This window comes from Primulina tabacum, chromosome 13 (genome assembly GCF_025594145.1).
Source record: "Primulina tabacum isolate GXHZ01 chromosome 13, ASM2559414v2, whole genome shotgun sequence".
NCBI lineage: Eukaryota > Viridiplantae > Streptophyta > Magnoliopsida > Lamiales > Gesneriaceae > Primulina > Primulina tabacum.
The window spans coordinates 36,520,857-36,545,486 of NC_134562.1; the positions used below are offsets into that span (position 1 = coordinate 36,520,857).

Here is a 24,630-nt window from a genome sequence, read left to right on the forward strand (position 1 = left end):
CCAAGAGCCCCTTGTAGTAATCAATAAAGCATCGAGAAATTTCTTCTGTGTCAAATGTTGTGCTCCCATCATGTTTTGTAATGGCACCAATTGCATTCCTCTTATTATTTCTTTTGATTAGATCATGGAAGAACTTGGTACATCTATCCCCTTCTTTAAGATATTTGATCTTTGTTTTTTGAGCAATGTACATCCTTTCTGCCTCCAGTAGCAACTCGGTTTTCTTTTTAATTTCTCTGTAATTCTCCTCCATGATCCCCAATGTTAACATATTCATTTGCAATTGATCCAGTTTCTGTTTCGCTGCATTGGCACGGACAGAAATATTACCAAATTGATTTCTGTTAAGTTGTTGAAGCGGCTTCTTGATTCCTTTGAACAATTGTTTCAATCTGAATTGAGCTGTATCATGACCGAGGAAACACCAATTGTTGTAAATTAACTCTGAAAAGTTATCACATAGAGTCCACATATTAAGGAATTTGAATGGTTTTTGCTTTTGCCTTCGCTGCTGAAAAATATTGACAACACAAGCCGAATGATCGGATGAGCAACCTGGAGTCAAAAATTCTGCATGCGCTTCCATATTCGACGTCATCCACAGGTTATTAACAAGAGCGCGGTCCAGCTTACTGCATACTATTGGGCTGCTCCATGTGAAATAGCAACCAAAGTAATGTAGATCAACCAAATCAAGAGATGCAACACAATCCACAAAGTCAGTAGTTTCATAATTCTTAATTTTGAGGCCCCCTTTCTTTTCTTCCTGCGATAACACACTGTTAAAATCTCCCATTAAAATCCATGGTAACATACAAGTAGGGCCAAACAGTTTTAACTCCTCCCACAATGATCTACGTTGCACGATAGTATTAAACCCATAGACAAAAGATGCACAAATCATTTTGTTCGTAATCAAGCAGTGAACACTTACATGTATCACTTGTTCTGAAACACCACATTCAAACCAACCTTCTTTGGATTCCACAGAACAAAAATACGCCCTTTATTGTTAATGTCAAAGTTGTGAACAGCTTGCATACCTGGAAAACGGATCCGAAGCAGTTTCAATAAAGCTTTTTCATCCATCTTAGATTCCAAAATTCCAAAAACATCAATCTTATGAGTGGCCACTAGATTTTGGACACGCTTTTGTTTTAGAGGTTTATGAAAACCTCTAATGTTCCAAGAAGCAACTATCATTGAGAACCGAAGGCAATTTCGGGTTGACGCCCCTTCTCTTGATTTCCAAAATATCTCGTTTTCTTATTGGTATTTTCCACATTGACATAAATATTATCGAGAATGATGCGACGCATCACTAGGATAGGAATCCACAAGCTATGGAAAACCCTGATCGCAGCCAAGAAGGTGAGGCAGCATTTCTTGATACAAACAACAGAATACATCTTACAGTTCCAATAATGTCAAATTATTTCTAAAGGATAAGGGTCCATTTTATGATATACACGGTAATCATCTGGCGGAAAGCTTCAAATGATCATAAACTAGCTAGATAAACAGATTACATACCATCATCGGCTTAAAACAGATGATATGTAAAAAATTTGTCTGACCACGACCAATGGAGAATATATTGGTCTACGAAAAACATTCCACGTAGTTATCACAGTTGGCTACAAGTCATCAGTAACGAAGTGAACTGGCAGTTGGAATCCCATTTAAGATGCTTCTGGAGTCGTTACGATTCATATGATCATCAAAGCTATTGCCGCTATTGGAGAGCTGGTGTGTCTGGATAGAGTTGGTAAGATCAAGGCCCTCTTTACCCATCTGCTGCACTTCAAGAGGGGAGAGAATTTTGATATACCAGACGTTGTTCACAAATTCCCTGGAGTAAAAATAGGAACTCTATTGATGACGTTCAGGAAATGGTAATCAAATAACATTTTTGGAGTCCATCTCAAAGGTGCATGTGTTTGAGGAATGAGTATGCAAAAAGACAAACGTTTAGGTCAATATCTCAATGGCATTAGAGAATGCAAGAAGATAGAAGCTTACTGCCAAGGGTCATCACCGAGAAGAAGAACATCATGCTCTCGGTCAACAAATACAAGCTGCCAGCCTGATCTATGAGGGTCCTCCAACAGGCCTTCAAGCCCAAACATGCGAGCAAGCTCAATCCGCAGCTCATGGTAGCTGCTAAATTTGGAGATATCAAATGACCGTCCGAAGGTCCCTGACTTGTGAACCTGAAAGTTATGCATCAAAATCAATAGTAGTATTGGCTACAAAAAAAGTGATATATTGTTTAAAAGGGCCAGAAACCAATCGCACTCTGAAAGCAAAAAACCATGGATTAGCCATGTATGCCAAAGGCACCCCTGAATGTTATATCAGAAAATTTATGGTGGTCAAATGACCCTATAAACATATCTAACATAGGTTGATTCATCAGATAAAGAAACACAAAGGGTTCACGAACTTAAAGACATGATTCCCTTAACATTAAAGAAACAATATCTCAGTAAAACGGCACTGTTACATGGAGTTGGAACAAAAATAAATTATTCATACAGGAGCCTATGCAAGAACAGGTCAAGGGTATTATGTCAATCCTTCAACATGTGCATGCCATTATGAGAAGCCAAAATCATATCCACTTCTCAAATTTTCTAACAGAGAAATGCGACGAATCCAAACAAAGATCATGATCAGAGAATGTACACACACCTATAGTGTTCAAGTGTTGCTTCTCCAGATCCACATGAAACGGGGGTTATCAAAATAGTTGAGAAATACGTGGGGAAAAAAACATGCTTATTCACCTTCACGAAAGTTCCATGTGATGGGGTTGTTTGATCCACATTTTCTGATTGTAAATAACCTGATTCAACGACACAACTCGAGGTTGTAATGTCGGAGTTAAAAGGAAAGTTGATGCCTGCAGCACTTGCAAATACAGGGGGTGCATATGGCAATGATAGTGATTCATTATCATTGCCGGAGTTTCTAAGAGTTGACATGTCACTTCTCATTATCGCCGATGTGTCTGTACTAACTCCAAACAACAAATTATTATGGTTATCTGTCGCGCCATGGAAATCTGGAAATTCTCTACCAGGAAACGGTGGCAACAAGGCTGAAAGGTCAGTGACCTTGGGATGAGATATCATCAATTCTTCAGGATGGGGCACTCCAAATTGAGAAACCTTAGAAGGAAAATGAGGGTCTAATGCTACTCGTTTTGAAGATGAGGAAGGTGAGACTATAGGACTGGGACCAAGCAGGTTCACTTGGTGGGATGCTCCTTCACGGGAAAATGAACGTAGAAAACTCTGCGTGGAAGAATTATTAGATGAAGTCATATGGTTACCAATGATATCCGTGAAGTTCTGTTGCTGGCTTGTTGACGACAAGGTCTGCAAAGGTGAGAGCTGAGGCTCAGAGGTCAATCCCATTTGCAAGCCACTGGGTATGGTTTTTTTGGTCTGTTCCTCTTCAAATTGTGGATGCAGTTGCTGAGATTGCTGAAGTAGTTGTTGCTGATGATGATGATGATCATTAAATGGCTGACGGAGCCGCAACTGTTGCTGCAAAATTTGAGCCTGAGAAATAACATTGTTTTCTGGAAAGTTAGGAAGGAAATTCTGTTGAGAATGGGACTGTTGCTGCATTTGATTCGGTATCAGTGAAGCAGAAATATTTGGAATATTTTGCTGGAATTGCAGCAACGGCTGATTGGTAAGTTTACTGGGATCAAATGACCCTGCCTCCTGAAGTGGAGCTGCCGCCATCACTTGGTAGGCATCAGGTTGTAAACCAAGTATGGAAGTATCGAGCCTTGGTTGCATCCAGGGGGGTGCACCAAATCCCTGGAAATTTAGCGAGTGAATCCCTTGATCTCCCAGTGTTCCCACGAAGCCATGCAAGTGAAGTATTCATGCTCATATCACCATCTCTAAGTCCTGAATGGCATGAAATTAACACTTGAAAACGAGCGTATCAAAATCTAAATTAAACATGAGAAAAATGAACAATTTTTTCAGTCAACTATCATAAACCAGACCAGGGAAGAAAGGAAGTCCAGACGGCCATGGCCGTTTCAATCTGAGGGAGAATGGGGACGGGTACATGGGAAAAGTCGTCAGAGGTTCAACTTCCCACAAAGAAACTCTAGGTTGCTTCTCCCCAGCAGTTGATTCATCCCACCCCACCTGAAATAAGAAAATGCAGGATATGTCCAAAATTAAAATTTTCAAAATTTTCAAGACAACACAGAAAAGATGCACAAGTGTCCTGTGGAAAGCTACATATGACACAAATAAAAGATAAGTTGATTCGACAAACATCTCAGAGCGCGGATCTCAAGGAGATAAACGGCTCGAGGCTAAGGACTCTTGCAAGTTCATGATTTTGTGGCTACTTTAAGTCTAAACCATCCCAAGGAGCCATTCACATAAAAAGAACACGAGTACACCACTCATGAGAACCATAAAACAGCACCACAACAATCACTGGTTTAAGTATCACCAGTATTTCTAGTTCCACAATTGGGGGAAAACATATCAAAAAAATGACAAAAAGGACCAAAATACAGTTCAGGAGTCAGGCGTGCTTTAAAAGGGATTCTAGATTAAAAAGAGGCGAATTCTTTATTCAAGGACATTGAAAAGATTGAAAAAGGGATTCAGAAGCTGAAGCAGCAGCGTTAGAGCCATCACATTTTGTGATGTAACTTCTGCCTTCACATAGCGGGTCTTGTTTTGGTATTTTGGTTTCCTCTCAGTAGCAGAAACAACAAATGAGAAAATGCGACGGATATACCTTTACTGAGCGCCAATGTGAATTCGGCCAACGAACAGGATCTAAATCGCTTATGCTGGTGATTGTACCCATGTACCTATGTTCAAATGTACAAATTTCAGTAGTGTGCATGCCACTTCATCCATCCATGAGTATACATATAATTAATATTTTCAAGTGACCGCAGAAATATTTGCACATATTCTCATAAGTTTTTTATATTCATTATCGGGTTTTGCTTCTCCAAAGTAAAATTCTTGAAGACATGGTGATGCCTTTGCTTCTAAAGTATGAGAATAAGGTTTAAATAGCATGTTTTTTTAAAGTTGATATGCTTTGGAAAATAAGGTACAAGCTTGTTTTTTTTACAAAAAAAAAAGGGAAAATATATGATGACGTGATAAGTGCATTTGAACAGGTGTCAACCTTGCTTGTGTCCGCTGGAATATATATCCGAAAGGTAAAAAAAAAAAAATTAAGTGCAACCAGACTAAAATCCTTTCACTCAATAAAAGGCTACAGGATTTATGTTTATACACAAAATAGAGTGTTCCAGACACAAAATTGCACAAATTCAAAATGCACAAGTTCGAAAAAAAATGAGGATGAAGATTAAAAAAGTGGACTTCTTTCTCATTTGCTGCGTGCATTTAAAATGCAGGAACATTTAGACATACCGACGGACACTGGACTCCTCTGTTTCAAACAGCATCCGAAAGCGCATCCCCACAGAAACTCGGGTATGATAAACTGCTTTGGCATACTTTGCCAGAGGTATCACAAACTCAGATGGACTAGCCCTGAGAATAGAATAACCAAACATGTGAAGGAGAAAGTTACCTAAAATAATAAAATTTAGAAACACACCTTGGATTGTAAAAGATAGTGAAACGACTATTTGTTGCTGCAGCATGGGCAGCTGCTGCAAGAAGACCAATGTGCATACTGTCGCTTGACAAGACAGATGAAGGCATAACAGTCTGGGAACGATTAGCATGTCGAATCCCCAAGAGCAACTGATTATTTTCATTCCTGATAAAAGAGTTAAAACAGCAAAAACAAAAACAAAAGTGAAGAAGAATTTAATGATTACGAAATCATGCCATGATGATTAAGTTATTGTATATGATGAGAGAGATTTGAGAATAATAATATTGTGTCTGGTGCAGGTGATTTGCCTTGTGACAGTTAATATGATTAAAAGATAAATCGTCATTTCAACCTCAAAACAACATTATCCCACTCCGTTCCTAAATAATTTTGGGAATTGGGACCAAAATTGTATGTTAAATCTCTTTGTTATATTAATCTAGGTTATTGAAATTTAACAACTAAACAGAAAGCTCCAAGTCGAATCAGGAACAAAGCACGATCATGAAAAAGCTCCTTAGCTTATCTCTAGGAAGGATGCACAAAATCCAGACAACATACCAAATGAATATAACAGAATCTCCAGCAACAATTCTTTTTGCACTCACAAAAACACTCCATCCTGTAGTAAGGAGATGTCTTTTTGGCTGACCTGTATATGTAAATCAATCTATAAACAACTACAGAACTAAAATTCCACCTAAAAAAATTTGCCAACATATTTGATAAGCAAGTGCTATTATTTCAGTATCCTATCAGTAGCCCCCATAAATGAAACCTCTCAGAATAAAATGTTGAAAGAACACTACAACCTGCTCGATCAATCAATTCTATAAAAAAAATCTACTCTTGTAGGAAAGTCCAAAATGTGTGTCATACCAACAAATTAGCAATGTCAATTCACAAAACGTGAATGTGGCTAAAATCTCCTCAGATGTTCTTATCAAATCAAATATGCACAACATCATATGTTAATTATTCAAAGTATTCAAAGTACAACCAACTCATCAGCTGTTCAATATTTCTTGTGATTGAGCTCTATTCCCTCTCTTTATCAAACTCGGAACATACATACAAACACACATCAACCTCAAAAATCATAATTTTAAGATGTCGATCACTAAGTAATGCAATTAGGATTTCATTTTGCCATAGAAAACTCTTTAAGTTTAATGACATCATAAAGAAATGTGAATCAACAAGTGCCAAATCAATTCTTTAACAACGGTTACTAAAAAGCATTGAAGCAATTTGGGACAAACTATTCTTGAAACAAACCTCGGAAGATATGTCTGAACTTCCATTCATTGCCATGAAGATCTTTTGCAATTAATTCTTGTGCAGGAGGCGTCAGAGAGTAATCCTGAAAATACATTTATAAATTGAACCAACAGTCTGAAATTAATAAAAATTGCAAGGGAAAACCAGTAAACATAAGTTCTGATGGAACCTACAAGAGGAGGAAAAACTTTCTCAGCTGCTCGGCGAGGAACAGAGAATCCTCCATGAGTGCTGGTATCACTAGCCGTCAATGTTTTACAGAAATAGTTGGTTGGCTGTTTGCTTGGCGAGCCAAGTTCTGCCGGCAGCAGGCATATGTCCTTTTGGTCTTGCTAACCAAAATTGAAAGGTTAGTAGTTATTGACCAACAGTGACTAGATAGAATTCATAAATGCTAAGTTAAGTGTAATACAGGGCTAAGTGGTTGCAAAGTCATCTGAGCGTATACTTCCTTCTGTTTCAACATCAGCCTGCAACATGAGAATTTAGACCATGAATAAAAATGGTTTTGGTCAAAAGAAGAAACATATATAAAAAAGTGACATACATGCATTGTAACATTGTGAAGCTGGCAGATTAGTTGCGGTGACAAGCCAGGATAGTTAGGCATAGTTGCATCTACTTCCTTGTTCGTCGAGGCAGTAACCTGTACACGAATCACTGATCAAAATTACACTACGGGCACCTTAGTCTTATGAACATCATCATTCTTGTGCTCTAAAAGGCGCTGCCTCTAGTCTTATGAACATCATCATTCTTTTGGATATTCTGTATTTTTATTACATTTTCACTGATATGTATTGATTGACTTAATAAGTACTTCAACATAAAAAAATTTAATTTAAAATTTTAGCTCATCAATTGACAAGTTGATCAATGATGATTACAATCTCAGGTAACCCTGGCATATATTTAATCCGCTGGGATATGTTTGCAAGTAATTACAGTCTTTTCAACAAAGCCACAACTCACTTTCAAACACCGTGGAGTCTTCCCGTTTTTTATTACATTCTCAAGTCCCTTGACTAATGAAATCTCGTTCTTGTAGTGGACCAATTCGTCAACTATCGCCTAGACATTTATGACACCAGGCCTTTAGTGTAACTGATGTTACTAAACCACTAGTTTTATTTTTAGGAGGTCAAAGATGCTTAAATGTGTTTTTAAATGATTGGAATGCCCTCATACTCCATTACCTTTGATGCTTGGTAGTTAATCTGTTAAAATAAAATTAAACATTACTAACAGCTTAAAAATGTTTTGAAATTTAAAAAATATGGAGAGTTTAACAGAAAGGAAGTTAAAACAACCACAACCATTCCGTGGTATCGCTATGGGAATTGGAACAGTGGTTATTGTGCCAGTTTTGCCGAACCATGGTGACATATCAAATAAACTAACTACAAAAACTACCAACCAGCCATAGATTCATTCCATGAAAATCACATTGATACGCCAATACTACAAAAAATTTAATCCTAAATTGAACCAGAGAACTTGCGACTGAAATTTAAGAAACCTGTTCGCTGTGTCCTTGAGGAAAATACACAACCCGACTCCCCATTTGTGGAAGCGATACCAGAGGACCTGCGCATGCGTGCCACAGCTCCGAATTCAAGCATTTCTTCTCCTCTACCACTCACATAAGAAGCACACGTATAAAAAATACTGCAAATAAATGCTAAAAGAACATTCTCGAAACAAAAAGTAAAAATAGAGAAACCAGCACACCTTCCCCCGGCTGCATATCAAAGCCCGACGTGAAAGACGAAGAAGATAACTTCATATTCCAAATAAAATGACAACTGCCAGAACCCAAGAAACAATAGCCCTAAAAACAAAAGGGCTTCATCAACAATCACATACTTCGAAAGGCATCGGACCTGAAACTCCCATCTCACCCCACCCCACCCCCACCCCCACCCACCTCGCTCCCTTAACGAACAAAAAGAGTCAACTTTTTCATCCAAACTCACACGAGCCGCCCATCACTCTACAATATTTGCCTTTTTTAGCTCAAACAATGGGAAAAGGAGAAATGAAGCAGATTACAACCACCAAAAACTTCACCAGGGCTTCAAGGAAAACAAAAAGTAAAGCAGATCTTGAAGTTTATACAGCAAGTTTAAAAACACTCGTACAAGAAAAGAGAAAAAGGAAAGAAGAGGACCGGTCCGAGGAATAAATGAACTAAAGTAAGTAAGAGCAAAGGAAGAAGATAATGAGTAGCTTTTCGCCACTATCAAGATCTTTGTGTGTGCTGATAGCTTAAATGAGCTTCAGATCTTCGAACTATTCTCCCTTTTTTTTACAACCCATCTTTTTTTTCAATGAGGCGGAGGTGCTCAAAGAAGAATGAAAAGCACAAAGAAGCGAAATGCCGTAGAGAAGTTTATTTAGGAAAGTATATCAATTATTGAAATCTTGTTCGACATCGCAAGATCTAACTTTAATCTGTACAAGATTTCATGGCATGGTGAAACTCGAGTCTTTATGAAGTCTGAAATGCTCTTCCAGAGTCCAGTCCATGGTAAAAATGGGAATTTGTCCTTTTTTTAGATTTTATATATCGTTTTCTTTGAAATAAATAAAAAGTTTTATTCCATCTCTATGTAATAAAAACATGTCAACTAAAATCATAAATTTAGGAATGTTAAGAATAAGCTCGCAGTATTTTAATAAAAAAAAATTAACATAAATATCGAATAATCTAACAGTTTTATTGAGAAAACTGTATTTTAATTTCAAAAATAGAATCTACACCACATCCGAATGGTCACGAATCATAGTTTCAAACGATACGAGTCATCTATATTGTATTATTAAGTATGAGATTATTAGAATAACTATTTTAAAAGACATTAAAATATTTAGTTTCATAATTACTCTTCTTACCCTACTAAAAATATCATCAAATCACTCCATATTTTACATAAAAAACAAAACAAAATAAAACAAAACTTCCATTTTAAATTGAACAACTCTTCTAAATTGAAAATAATTTCATCTTAATTATTTGATTAAATTAATAATAATAATAATAATATATACAACGTGTGTGCATCTTTTACTAGTATTTTTATGTTTATGTAACATGGTACAGATCAAGTTATATCAGATAGAACGAAAGACAGATAAAATAAAATTTGTTCTATAAATGTTCATTCAATTATCTTAATTTTGATAGTGATCTATTATTACAAGAATTTATAATACGAGGCTTTAATAAGGATACGAGGCTTTAATAAGGTAATTGAATGCAAATACAATAGTTTAGCTTTTATTGCAATTCCATTGCATCTTTTTAAGGTTGATGATGAAGCAAGAATGTTTTTGAACAAATCTGTCGTAGTTGACATGTGTTGGGCTATTTGAGATTTGCCAAATGATCCAAATCCTAATTCAAATGCTCCTCGATGTTTATTTTTCCCAGTAACTATTGGTTACATAAAAATGAGCACATGTTCGTATATGCATGTCCCCAACAACCAGCAATGTAAATATTGTGTAGGTCTATTGTGAAATAGTTTCACGAATTTTTATATGTGAGACAGATCAATCATAGTGATATTAACAATAAAAAGTAATACTATTAGCATAAAAAGTAATATTTTTTTCATGGATAACTTAAATAAGAGATCTTGTCTCACAAAATACGACACGTGAGACCTTCTCACACAAGTTTTTGCCGTAAATATTAGTAGTAATACATAAAACACTAAAAAAATGAACAAAACAGTAGCTTGTGAAAAATGGACCCTATATTATTATTTTGAATTGTTGTGATTTTAAAGATACGTGGACGAATGATTTTTTATTTTTTATTTTTTTTTTTCTCAATTACCTTTTTATTATGAATGATGTGAAGGTACGATTGCGCATTTTTCTCGTTTTCAGTTCTAGAGATGTGCGCATGCTTCAAGGTCCTCCATATTCCAAGGAAAATGCTAAATACGTGGAAGGTTTAGAATTTGCAAGGTAGTTTGGTTTGTTTCTCAATTACGCTCTACCGATCCTTTCACTAAGGATTAAAATGGATACTTTCACCAAGGATTAAAATGGAAATGAAGTGAAAGTAATGAACATAACATCTCGAAAAAGTCGAAAGATTGTGTAAGAGAGATTTTGACTATGAACTTATCAGAAGATGTAATCATAGAAATTTTATCAAGATTACCGGTAAAATCATTGATCAGATTCAGATGTGTGTGCAAATCATGGTATGTCCTTGTTAGAGATCCTATATTCATTACTAAACACTATAAATATTTGTCATCTAAAGAAGGAGATCATTTACTTGTCATTAAACGTGACAATACTACAAATGAAAGAGTCATCTCATTGTTAAAAAATGATGGAGATGAGACTTTAGCTGATCGAGACTTTCCCAAATTTTTTAATAACACGTTCGGTCATGTTAGACTGATAGGCCCTTGTAATGGAATTGTTGCTTTATATGGTTTTCATGACAATATTGCTTTATGGAATCCAGTTATTAGAGATCTAAAGTATTGTTTGCATCACAAGTATCACGTCCTTCTGATGCCAGAATACGTGGTGGTGATCTTGGAATAGGTTTTGATCCCATCACGAACGATTTAAAAATCATACAGATCTTATTCTGTGTGTCTCACGAGAGTCGCCTAATTAATCAAGTTGAGATATATTCTTCAAAGACAAATTCATGGAAGAAACATGGCAGTAACATGCCAGCAAATATTATGTACTATAACACATGGAGTATGGTTTACAAGAATGAAACCTTTTGTTGGTGGGCTCAAGAGAGGAGTACTGAAGTGATACTTTCGTTCAATATGAGCCTAGAAATATTTGAAACAGTGCCTTTGCCGTCGGGGATTGACGCTTTGGGAGGAGAAGACAGGATAACAAGAGCAATTTTCCCCCTAAAAGAATCAATTGCTTTGATTGTGTATCCTATCAAGCAAGTTGACAAAAGTTTAAACATATGGGTACTGGATAACTTAACAGGTGCTGCAAGTTCTTGGACTAAGGTGTCAAGTATCGGCCCTCTTCCAAGAATTCATAGGCCATTGGGATTTTGGAATGATGGGGAATGGATCCTGGAAAGTAGTAGTGGCGAGTTGGTTCTTTATAATCCTCGTAACAAAGAAATCAAGAATCTTGGACTTCAAGGGAGAAGAGATAGATTGGAGGTTATCGTTCATAAAGAGAGCCTATTTCCAGTGAACCAAGTTCGAGCAGATTTGTAATTCGATTTCCCCTTTTATTTGTTATGGATTTGCAGTGCAATACAATTTCAGACGTCTGCTTTTGTACAATCATCTTTGTAATCTTCAAAGGTGACACATAATGAGTCACCGAAGGAATCTTGTATCTTCAGGTTCATTATTCGGGTAAATGAACAAGAAATTAAATCTTATACCATAGAAAATATTTATATCCTACTTATGTGAACTATCCCATATGAAGTGAAAATGACAGCTTGATAAAGATTCAGTGCAAACGCTTGCACAACAAAAACCAACACAGCAAAACCCATACGTGTTGGAATAATAACACCATTAGATATGTCATCCTACATCAATCACTCTCTCTTCCTATATATTCTGAAGCATGGACTATTTTTGTTTCCTGTGATGTCATTCCAAGCTTGACTGGCACCAGCGGATATAGTTGATTAAAAACAAGAACCTAGGAGGTTATAACAAAATTACATGTAAGAGCCCTTACTAAACCACAATGGAAGCAACTTTCTTCGATTACCATCAAGGTAGTTGGATGACTGGTGGGATCCAAAGCAAGACTCATCTGAAGGTGGATTCGAGATGGCAAATCACTAGACAAAGTCCAGTCCTCAAAAGCAACCTTTAGTCTTTCCTAGTATGGAGTTTGCACCGTCTACAAAAATTCCATGAACACATGCCATCTCATTAAAAACAATAACAAGAACACATAAATATAAACAACAACGGTGATATTCAAATCAATAATATAACCACATACAAAATTACAAAAAAATGACTAAATAATAATCACATTGATAAATTGTAAAAAAAATAAGAGTCAAAAGTGACTGAAGCTGACACAAATTCTCTCTCAAGCCTGAGAGATCTTGCAAGCCGTATGATATGTAGATATTTAAAAACTTACCTTCGATTGCATCAAAAGAATCTCCTCCCCGTATTCTGATTATCATCGTTATTTTCTTCAGAAAAAGCACCGACACGGCTTGACCGATTCTCCCCAGATTGTGAACTGCCAAATCCACTGAATCGATCTGAACCCAAATCCCCAAAACCACTTGAGCGACTAAAACCACCAAAATTTCCAGATCCGCTGTTACGAACTGAGCCGCCTAGCTCTCCAAAACCACTTGAACGGCCAGACCCAAAACTGCCGAAATTGCCAGAGCGGCCAGAACCCTGTCCACCAGATCCAGATCCTCCCGAACGTCCTGAATCAAATCCCCCAGCACGACCACCACCATAAGAACCAGCGTTCCCACCAAAACGGCCACCACCAGGACTACCAAAACTGCCAGAATTGCCAAAACCACCAGAACGTCCAAATCCAGAATCACGTCGCCCACCTCCCTTACTTCCAATATTACCAAAACGACCACCACGATCCATTCCACCACACATGTCCAAGGCTCCAGCATCAACAGCTATTTTTGGAAGCTAACACGGGCAAATTGTAAAGAATTTAGTCATGTGATCAAACCAACATGCAAGCGATTAATAACTAGACTTCTTCGGCTGATCTGAAAGTTTGGGTGTCAGATACCACATATGAGACACGCCTCTTATAATTGTAAGTATACATAACTGACAACTTACCTCAACGAACCGGCATCCAATTTCGCGCTCTATACCCTTAATTTCCCTGTATTGGTGTGAAGAATATATGAGAATTGCACTACCTTTCTTCCCAGCACGACCGGTTCTCCCAGATCGATGAACAAAAATCTCTGAAGAGTTTGGGAGTTCATAATGTATCACCTGACCAGAATAACCCATCATTTTAACCCCAGTTCTAGGAACAAAGAAAGGAAACGACAAGAGTTCCAACAAAGGCAACACTAATATTACATCCCCATTGAGCTGCCTCTACTATGGGTATAACCATTATTATGCTTTAGATGATACAGGATTGAAATTATAGGATGCATCACAAACATTAGTTACCTCATATAATGAAGATAGAAGACTCAGTTGATTAATTGCCAAAAGAGCCACAAAACTGTAGTCAGTTAACACTCGTAAACTAATGATGATTCCTATCAAAAATCATGCTAAAGGTCTCTTTTCAAGCATTAAAAACATTCATATAGTATAAGAACACCACAACTGCAACTGAAATCTAATCGAGCTCATTTATAACTATGGATATTAAAAGTTAAAAGTAGACAGTAGAAAATGGAAACTAATGTATTTCGTCCATTTTCTCTGTGTAATAACCTATGATTACAAATAGAATGCACCATAAACAAGTAAATAAGCACATATAAGTATAGTAAGAAGAATCACCAGATCAACATTGGGTACATCAAGGCCACGGGCAGCGACATCAGTAGCCACTAAAGTATTAAAGCGCCCATCTCGAAAAGCAGATAAAGTTCTTTCCCTTTGGTTCTGTGAAATATCACCATGCAATGCTTCACACTTAAAGTTTCTTTGCATAGCACATGCCAATTGATCAGCATCACGCTTGGTTTGTGTGAAAACAATACATTTACCTCCCTTCGCATGTTCCTGGAAGCCGATATCAAGAATAAAAGATTTTGACTTCAGATGATAATAGCCTCTTAATAAAGTTAATAAACACCAGAGTAAATGAAGTTGCCAGAATAAATATCCAGTCAATCATGGTCAGTCGATTGAAGATCTATTTTCATACTGTTATTAAAGGTCCAATGATAGCTGGTTTCTCGCGATTGTCGGCCGTAATCGCATACAAGGAAATGCCATCTGCTAATTTCTGATCAGATTCTCCCACCTGTACACATTTGCAATCAATAAATTCAAGTGAAGATAAAAAAAAAAATTAAAATAATAATAATAATAATAATATAAAAAAGGGCTGGAAGTAATCCAAATATGCTATCTGTAGAACTTGCTCAAAGCAAACAAAAAAAATTCAATACAAAAGAACAGTCTTCATCTCACAAGATCAATGGTAACTGGGTTTTTCAAAAACTTCTGCGTAAGTCTCAAAATCCAATTTGGCATTGTAGCTGAAAACATCAAGGTTTGATGCTTCTGCGTAATATATCCCAAGATAACCTCAACGTCGTCCGCGAATCCCACATTAAGCATTTGATCAGCTTCATCAAGGACAACAAACTGCACCTCTGACAGATTTAAAGCACCACGCTTAATCAAATCAATGACACGGCCAGGAGTGCCAACAATCACATCAACACCATGGTCAAGAGAACTCATTTGGCTAGAAATCGGCACACCACCATAGACGCATAGAGTATCTAATTTTGGCGCAGACTCGGAAAACTCTTTGTCCACTTGACGAGCAAGTTCTCTGGTAGGAGCCAATACAAGTGCCAGAGGATTCCGACCCTGCCTGAATAACAATAAGCATAAACAGAAGATTTAGCCTAGAACAACTGATGATTCTAAATCAACTAACACAAACTGAAACACTCAAACTTTTCATCACATATAACCGACCCATGCTTCTCATTGTATCGAAGTATTTTATCCATGATGGGAATTCCGAAAGCTAGAGTCTTCCCGGTTCCCGTCCTTGCTCGGCCAATCATGTCGCGCCCCTGCATAGCAGGTTCCAAAACAGCCCTCTACAATTGCCAACGAATAAAAAAGTATCATCTTATTCATAAATTGAAAAGAGCAACCGCTTTAAGAGATGACATACAAAAGAAAGGGCAACCCAAAAGAAACACATAACCTGTAAAATCTATTGTCCACTAGGTTATTTCCACTCAAATGCTAATCCCTTCGTTTCAATTCCAATTTATGAATTCAAACACACTAACAATTTAGTTCATATTTCATCACCCCAAAAGTTCAAGGAAAAAAACAAGAAAAAGAAATACGAAAACAGACTACATTTCAGCTCAAAGTCTCAAACTAGTGGGTAAGATCTGTTGCTTCCTAGCAGCCCCTTCTCTCCATTATCAGCAAAGTTCTATTCTTTTTTATCGTGCTTTAAGTATGCACATCCCCTTCATTTTTAGGGGGCACCCAAGGCCTGAAGGTCCCGAAGAACGAAATTTGTTAGAAAAATTAAGAAACAACATTTTTTCTTGAGACTATCAAGTTTACCTGAATGGGGAAAAGCCTATTAATAGCCTTCCGAGCCAAGGCAGAGACAATCTCCTGCGATATCCCGAGCTTGGAAATCTCAAGCCCATCATCAGCTGGACCGTAATCGGATAAGTCAGCGATGGCACACTCAGCCCACAAAGCCCGGCCAGTATGAATTTCCCTACGGATTAACTGAAAAAACGACGAAGCCTTAGGGAGAGCTATGGTAGCGGGAATCTGCGGAGAAATGAGGGCATTTGACGAAAACGGTGTTTGATTCTCCGCGAAGAAATGGCCGAGAGCGGTGAGAGCCAACCTCTTCGATGAAGTAGAAGATGATGATTTCCTGAGCAAGAGGAGGCTACCCATTTCTTGAATTTATTAAAGCTGTCACGGGAAAAAGGAATGAATAAACCCTATGGAGGGTTTTGCTAGGGCTTATCGAGGACGAAGCAAATAAAACCACTTCGGCCGTTGGATATATTCGATGTGAAATGACAAAAACACCCAAACAAATCATTTTTGACTTGTGATTGATTTAGTACGCACATGGCACTTTGACTTGCAACTGATATGTGATCAGATTATATGTTCTTATTTTATCTATCATTTGATTTTCTTTTATATATTTTTCAGTTTATCATCCTCGTATCATCGACATTTAGCTAAACATTGGACTCTGGTAAAAAAAAATTAAAATTTTTTATTTTGGATATATAATTTTAGAATTGAATATATTTTTTTAGTTGTATAAATAATGATATATAATTTTAGAATTGAATATATTTTTTTAGTTGTATAAATAAATATTTCAATTCGTCTGCTTTTGAACTACTTATTGATGATCGGTTTTCGAAATTCAAGTAGTTGAATAAAAAGCAAATGAAAATTGGGAGTCGAGACAAAATTTTACAACATGTGACTAACAAATAAGTCACCGATGTGCGATCGACCCAAATTAAACTTTGGCGTTTAACTTGAAATTGTGATTGAATTGGTGAATTTGAGATGATAAATTTTCAAATTCATTAGAGTTGTGTTTTCTCTAAATATTTTGATTTGATTAAATATTTGAATAAATCATTGAAGTGACTTCATGTTGGGATGAATATGGTTTTCACTACCATAACTAAAATAATTATTATTTGAGATTTGAAATCCGTTATCAAGTGGGTTTGGAGCCTAACCAATTTATTAGTTATTATGGATTTGAAATCTCTAACTTTACAACCATAAATCCAATTGCTTCATTGAATTGCTTGGATAGACAAAATGCTGAGTACATTTAAATTGGAAAATTTTAAGTTTAGTGAATTGAAATTAAGCAAAAAAGATGATTAAACTTGACAAATTGAAAAATCAGTGTCTAAAACTTGTATGAGAAATTCTCAAGCAGCACGGATGCCCCAATGCTTATGGTGTTGTCTGCACGAATCCAACAACAAAGGAAGCATTGGGGGCCCAGGGCGCCTTCTTTTGGGAGCTCACGCTGCTATTTGGGCATTTTCTTAAGTATGCAATAGACGACCGAAAAAATGGCGTTTGCAGCATTGTTTCATGAAATGATGTGTACCTTCTGCTTAAAGTTGTCATCGAATTGATGAATTTTCAAATTCATTGGAGTTGTGTTTTGATATGTGGATTTTGATTTGATTAAATAGCTGACGAAATCATTGAAATGACTTCATGTTTTGATGGAATTGGATGGATGAATCCAACAATGAAGAAGGCGTTGGAGGGCTAGGGCACCTCCTCTTGGGAGCCTATATTTGGGCATCTGCCCAAATATACAGGAGGTATCCGAAAAATGACATTTGTAACATTGTTTTATGAAATGATGTGGACATTCTGTAAATTTTCTGATAGAATTTAATTTCATTTGTGTCATTTGGTGATATCGTCAAACCTTCTGAACCAAAAGATACTCTATATGTTGAAACAACATGTCCATGTATTAACAATACTAATAGAATAGCATATATAATTCATTCTACATTATTATTATTCAGATTTTGACACATTTGCACATCATATTGGTGTGTGTTCTTCCCGCAAACAATAAATTGAAAGTTTTATTATTTTATAGTCAATGAACTCGTGAATTACTATATTATTATCACAAGTTGAAATTTTTATATGTTGGGACTTGGGAGAATATTGCCTGTTTCCATAAAATCTAAAGTGAGACAAAATTTTCTAAATGAAACAGTGTTTAACACTAACATCAAATTTTTTTTTTTTATATTGATACTTGGAATCATATACCAACAATTAAAATATACCAAAAATGAATGTCATTAGAAATAAATTTTCCATATCTTACTTAAATTACATACCATCACTTCAAATGAAATCAATCCATTCAAGCAGAACCTGATTATATATATAAAAAATATAATTATATATAAAAACGACATAATGCAATAATAAATAATTATTGTGGTCGATAAATTGTACAGCGAAGCAGTATATTCCAGTCACACCCGTGCTTGGTAGCGTGAGCAAGCACGGGCGCATAAAAGGGACGCTCTTGTTCATGCGTGCTATCTGCCTTCTATTTATATATCTATTATTTATATTAACGACAAGACAAATTCAACTAATTAAGATCAATAATTTAATGATCTTGCCCCTTTATTTAATTCAATAATCAAATATTTTGTTTCAAAATGATATCCAAACAAAAGAAAAAAAAACTATTTAAACATACAATTTGATAAGATCCTTACTCGATGATATTTAAATGAGTGTTTTTCAAATTCGTCGCAATTACCATCACAATTACATAAATTAATAAATGAATGCGAAATTCACACAATGTACTCTATGTATTTCGTAAAAAAATAAAAAAAAATGACGTAGTTTTTTTTTTTGAAAATTTTAAAAATATAAATTGAAAGATAGGATATAAAATAAAATTTAAAGAAAATTTACATTATAATTATAATATATCAAATATGAGAATCAAATAAAAACTATTTTTTTTCTTGATTATCAAGATTACAATTGAATAATCAGCATATTCCCTAAACCCACCAAAAAGATTCCTTCTATTATTATTTTTATACATACATTAATCTGTATAAAGAGCAAGAAAATGAAAAAAGGCTCCGAGTCACGTGGATGTGGCACGTGTCTCGCCCTCAATAAATCTTCCTCCAATCTCGGTTCTCAATTCCCATTTGTTTTCTTCACACACTTGGACCAACCACTTTCATCGGTATTCACACCCAATTTTTCTGCGTTTTACATCAGGAATCGCAAGGTTTCTCTCTACGCTATAGATCTCTGTTTCTCGTCTTTCTATTTGCCTGTTTGCTAATCGGAGATCTGTTTTCTCAAGTTTTTATTGTTTTTTGGTCTTGAAAATAGTAAAGGAGGATGGGCAGCTCTGGATTTTCATGGAAATTGAAGGATCACCCCAAGCTTCCGAAGGGGAAGACCATCGCGATGGTTGTTTTGGATGGGTGGGGTGAAGCCAAACCCGATCAGTACAACTGCATCCACGTCGCGGAGACCCCAACCATGGATTCACTTAAAAATGTAATTTTTTTTCTATTTTTTAGTATTTTTGACGTCTTAAATATACTGGGTTCCGGATTTTTCTTACTAAATGACTCGGTACTGCATTGGTGAAGATATAAACTCGGGCTCTGAGATCCAACTTTTTATTCGGTTTTTTACACTATTTCGCATCTAAATTTTTTTTGGGTTCTGAATTTTGGTCATCTAGATTGTTGGAACAAGAGAAATACTTGATAATTAGGTATATTAATTATGTCAATATGTTGAAATTTTTAATATTTTCCCCTAAAATACTGAATGGGATCGACCGATCGAGTTATTTGTTTTATTCGAAATGTGTTGAAGGGTGCCCCAGAGAAGTGGAGATTGGTGAAAGCGCACGGTAATGCTGTGGGGCTTCCCACAGAAGATGACATGGGTAACAGTGAAGTTGGTCACAATGCTCTTGGTGCTGGCCGGATTTACGCCCAAGGGTGAACTTCCTTTTGCTTGTTCTTTACTTCATTGAAGTTATTGTAGTCAACCGGGAAAAAATGATATTGAAAACTAACTGTTCTCGGATGTTTATCTCTCTAATCTGCAGATCGTATGACAGATAGTTAGTCCAATCAATAGTATTTACAAGTTTGACGTCTAAGACATCATGCTTTTATGACTTTGTCCTCAATCGACTTATGCTGGTTTTGCTTCGCTATAATGTGATTTTCTTAAAAAAAAGAGAGGGTATAATTGCAGTGAAATTATCGTTTATATGGCTGACCGAGAGAAGTTCTTGGACTAAAAAAGGGAGCAATTCTATTTTTTTTATGTGAGTGGAGTTGCTATCTTTATAGAATTGGATCAAGTACAAACATTATGAAAGCTGCTAGAAAGTTAAATTTCTGTATGTGGAGATGTTTCACACTCACGCAAGTGTCAGTTGGTTAGGCAGACTAGATATGCAAATCACTGATTGGTTGATTCTTTTGATTCATGTTCTCACGCATATGAATGCTTAGGTCAAGATCGAAAAGCATGGTAGTTAAGTGGAATGAAGAAAAATATGTTACTGTTTGATCATTATTTTTCCTCTGTGCACAGTTGCTGAAATTATTCCATCAGCTTTTGAAAGGTTTAGTTGCCCAATAAATATTGCCTTTTTATCTTACCAAATGGGAATGGAAAAATCTTTCTTGCTCGAGTTTGTGTACATGAAGGTTGTCATGCATTAATCTTTGTTTGTGTGTTTCTCGATATAGAGCAAAGCTTGTGGATCTTGCTCTGGAATCTGGCAAACTCTTTGAAGGAGACGGTTTCAAGTACATCAAAGAATCATTTGCAACAGGAACTCTACACCTCATTGGATTATTAAGTGATGGAGGCGTCCACTCTAGGCTCAACCAGTTGCAGGTATTCCACGAGTTTAAATATTACGCACTTCTGTGTTCCATCTAGAAAATCGTAATTTTCTTCCTCTGCTTTCATTGCTTCAAATTTCTTAAATCCTTGATTGTTTTTCCTTTTCCCCCTCCTTATGCGGACATAGCGTTTTAATGTGTAAGAAAAAATTTATGTGAACTTACTATTGGGTTTGCAGTTGCTGCTTAAAGGAGTTAGTGAGCGTGGTGCTAAAAGAATTCGTGTTCATATTCTCACGGACGGACGTGATGTTTTGGATGGTTCAAGTGTAGGTTTCACTGAAACTCTTGAAAAAGATCTTGCAGAACTGCGTCACAAAGGTGTTGATGCCCAGATTGCATCTGGTGGAGGTCGCATGTATGTTACGATGGATCGTTATGAGGTGAAGCATTCGTTTTCTGTTTTGGCCTAATCATTCTTTACGAATCTAAGAATTGCTTGACTTCTATGACCAAACCAACCTGCACTCGAAAATTGCACCTTTTGAGTTTATGAGAAGGTTTAATTGGGCAGAAATTCTCGACCCCACCTATTTTTACCGTAGAAGCAAAAGATAATTATTAGGCCCATAATTCCTTTGTCTTGTTTTACTTTGAGGGTCATGTGACATTTATCTCGAAGTTCATGTTTGCTGGACTAGCCTCTTTGTTATCACTTGCAGTTATTTCTACTTCGACCTCATCCTTCGTCTCCACTTTGTATTTCTTTGCAATGCTTGTCGTGGATGCTGCTTCATGTGATTGTTGTCTGTCCTGCTCTGTTTTATAATGCCTCATCTTATAATACCTCATCTTTTGACCATTAGGCTTGGATTAGAGGATGTCACAGTTAATATGACTCTTGTTGACTTATTTCTATTTGATGACTGCTGTAGATATGTCTGATTACACATAATACCATCTAGTTGGTTACCAAGTCTTTGGTTCTGTTTCTCATGCACTCGTATTTTTCTAAACATTTGCAGAATGATTGGGATGTTGTAAAACGAGGTTGGGATGCCCAAGTGCTTGGAGAAGCGCCACACAAGTTTAAGAGTGCTGTTGAAGCTGTCAAGAAGCTGAGAGAGATTCCTAACACAAATGATCAGTATTTACCTCCATTTGTTATTGTTAATGACAGTGGAAAAGCTGTCGGGCCTATTGTCGATGGTGACGCAGTTGTGACTTTCAATTTTCGGGCTGATCGTGTGGTAATGATAGCTAAGGCCCTTGAGTACGAGGACTTCGATAAATTTGATCGAGTTCGATTTCCTAAAATTCGTTACGCTGGAATGCTTCAATATGATGGTGAGCTCAAACTTCCAAATCGCTACCTTGTTTCTCCTCCAGAGATTGAACGAACATCTGGAGAATATTTGGTGAATAATGGCATCCGTACTTTTGCTTGCAGGTAATTTGGTAACGATTAAAACTTCCAAGTTTTATTTACCTTAGAATACACACAAAGCTCTTTAAAAAAAGAAGCACAAACCTAATGGCCTCATGTCTCCCTCTCACTAAAATTATGAAGATTTTATTCTTAATAATTGATATATCTGCCTAGCTTTTGTATGCAGATTCATGCTTTACGTTCATCGTGTATGTCGCCTAGTAGATTCCATTTTTGCCTGCTATTCAATTTAGGTGTTTTCCTTGGTTTTTACAGTGAAACAGTTAAATTTGGTCATGTCACCTTTTTCTGGAATGGGAATCGCTCAGGATACTTCAACCCTGCAATGGAAGAATATGTTGAAATTCCCAGTGATAGTGGTATCACCTTCAATGCCAAGCCGAAGATGAAGGCCTTGGAGATTGCTGAGAAGGCAAGGGATGCAATTCTTAGCCGTAAATTTGACCAGGTAATCCATCAACTTCTTGGTTTTCTTCAATTGCTTGTTGAGGAAGAATCTTGCTGGCAAGTTGGTAAAAGTTCTAATGTGATTTATTCCGAAGGTACGCGTTAACCTGCCTAATGGTGACATGGTGGGACATACTGGTGATATTGAAGCAACAGTTGTGGCTTGCAAGGCTGCTGATGAAGCTGTAAAGGTATGTTGATTCTGCTATTGTAGTAGCATACATTTAATGGAGGTGCCCACCCCCCCCCGCCCTCAAACATAGTTTCCCATGCTATTTTTACACATTGGCGAGTATATATGACTTTTATGCTGCATGTGGCATGATACATGCCTAATCCTAATTACTGTTATTAATGTAGTTTTTGTGGGCTCATATAACAGTCATCTGGTCCCATGTAAATTTTGTACGAGTAGCAGTAATTGACCTTTAGGGTGTATCTCAGAACTTGTAGTTTGAATGTCCTAATCTTTTGCATACATTGTATTTCCGAGGTTTAAGAGTCCAAGATAACTTTTTTCACGTGAAAACTGAAATATTCCTGGAGTTTTGAGAAAGTATGATTTGATCACCTTTTGTTCTAAATTCCTCCAAAATGCTTGATAAATATAAAATTCATGTTGATGTGATGTTACGTGACTTGAAGAGACTACTGGCTTGCCTACTTGTATGCTGCACTTAACATGTTACAACTTACATGATCAACCTGTTGAAAATTTCTGTTCTTGAACTTATTTATATGACCTGTTAATTGTTCTGATTTGGCTAGATGATCCTTGACGCAATAGAGCAAGTGGGTGGAATCTATGTTGTTACTGCTGATCATGGAAATGCTGAGGACATGGTGAAAAGAAACAAGAAGGGCGAGCCACTTCTTGACAAAGATGGCAAGATTCAAATACTTACTTCTCACACTCTGGAACCAGTGAGTGATTTAAGCCCTCATACTTCTCGTAAAATCTCCATTGTGAACATTTTCGTGCTGTGATTTAACTACTATGGAGAAAAAATTGTGCTGCGTGTGAATTGCTGATGGTGGCTGCCACACATTATTGACAACAGTTGCCTTGACCATAACTTGGCATGTGACTTGAGAAAAAAAATTGGAAAGATATGTTCTTATGGATATATTCTATGGTGGGTCGGGTATGAACCATGCATATCGATCATTTAGAAGTCTATATAGGAAATAATCCAATACATTATACTCATTATGGTTCAACCAAATTCAGGATATTTAACTTCTATGTAGGTTCCAATTGCTATTGGTGGCCCTGGGCTGGCGCCCGGTGTGAAATTCCGCAAAGATGTTCCCACTGGTGGTCTAGCAAATGTTGCTGCAACTGTAATGAACTTGCATGGATTTGAGGCGCCTAGCGATTATGAGACAACCCTTGTTGAGGTTGTTGATAACTAGAGCCCATGCCCGATTTGAACTCTTAGAAATTTTGCATACGATGGGAAGGATGATGGAGGAAGTGAGGAATACATTATCCATTATTTTTGAATAAAATGTTTTAGGCTATTATGACACTGATGAATATGCTAAAAGCTTGCAGGTGGTTTGAGAATTGAAGTATTTGAAATAATTTTCAACTGTGTTCCACTCTACTTTGTCCTACTTGTGGCTGGTATATATGTGCGCGCGCGTGTCTGTGATACTTGTTTCGAGGGAAAGTTAAATTTAA

At 36.6% G+C, this 24,630-nt stretch overlaps 3 protein-coding genes and 1 pseudogene across 5 annotated transcripts; 2 read left to right on the top strand and 2 right to left on the bottom strand.

The window, feature by feature from the left end:
* Positions 1 to 1,359: 1,359 nt before the first annotated feature.
* On the bottom strand, positions 1,360 to 9,436 carry LOC142521730 (auxin response factor 6-like; annotated as a pseudogene).
* Positions 9,437 to 10,771: 1,335 nt separating this feature from the next.
* Positions 10,772 to 12,149, top strand: LOC142522093 (F-box/kelch-repeat protein At3g06240-like). Its single transcript, XM_075625251.1, has 2 exons — positions 10,772 to 10,896; positions 11,468 to 12,149. Exons 1-2 carry the CDS (start codon positions 10,772 to 10,774, stop codon positions 12,147 to 12,149), a joined length of 807 nt encoding a protein of 268 aa, XP_075481366.1.
* Positions 12,150 to 12,386: 237 nt separating this feature from the next.
* Positions 12,387 to 16,633, bottom strand: LOC142521731 (DEAD-box ATP-dependent RNA helicase 53, mitochondrial-like). Of its 2 annotated transcripts, XR_012814371.1 has the most exons (9): positions 16,203 to 16,633; positions 15,588 to 15,715; positions 15,069 to 15,480; positions 14,800 to 14,898; positions 14,430 to 14,654; positions 13,740 to 13,901; positions 13,051 to 13,580; positions 12,664 to 12,798; positions 12,387 to 12,554 (listed from the first exon to the last, which is right to left on the bottom strand). XR_012814371.1 is itself a non-coding variant. In XM_075624888.1 (8 exons), exons 1-7 carry the CDS (start codon positions 16,551 to 16,553, stop codon positions 13,062 to 13,064), a joined length of 1,896 nt encoding a protein of 631 aa, XP_075481003.1. In that variant the 5' UTR covers positions 16,554 to 16,633; the 3' UTR covers positions 12,387 to 12,798; positions 13,051 to 13,061. The 2 variants fall into 2 exon arrangements, 1 of the variants encoding a protein (XP_075481003.1); XM_075624888.1 differs by having other exon boundaries at positions 12,387 to 12,798.
* A 2,644-nt stretch (positions 16,634 to 19,277) lies between these two features.
* On the top strand, positions 19,278 to 24,538 carry LOC142522174 (2,3-bisphosphoglycerate-independent phosphoglycerate mutase). 2 transcript variants are annotated; one of them, XM_075625327.1, is made up of 10 exons: positions 19,278 to 19,449; positions 19,557 to 19,727; positions 20,055 to 20,182; positions 20,948 to 21,098; positions 21,286 to 21,489; positions 22,072 to 22,496; positions 22,752 to 22,944; positions 23,039 to 23,134; positions 23,712 to 23,867; positions 24,195 to 24,538. In XM_075625327.1, exons 2-10 carry the CDS (start codon positions 19,566 to 19,568, stop codon positions 24,357 to 24,359), a joined length of 1,680 nt encoding a protein of 559 aa, XP_075481442.1. In that variant the 5' UTR covers positions 19,278 to 19,449; positions 19,557 to 19,565; the 3' UTR covers positions 24,360 to 24,538. The 2 variants fall into 2 exon arrangements, with proteins under 2 accessions (XP_075481442.1, XP_075481443.1); XM_075625328.1 differs by having other exon boundaries at positions 19,295 to 19,449; positions 19,562 to 19,727.
* The last annotated feature ends 92 nt before the right edge of the window (positions 24,539 to 24,630 follow it).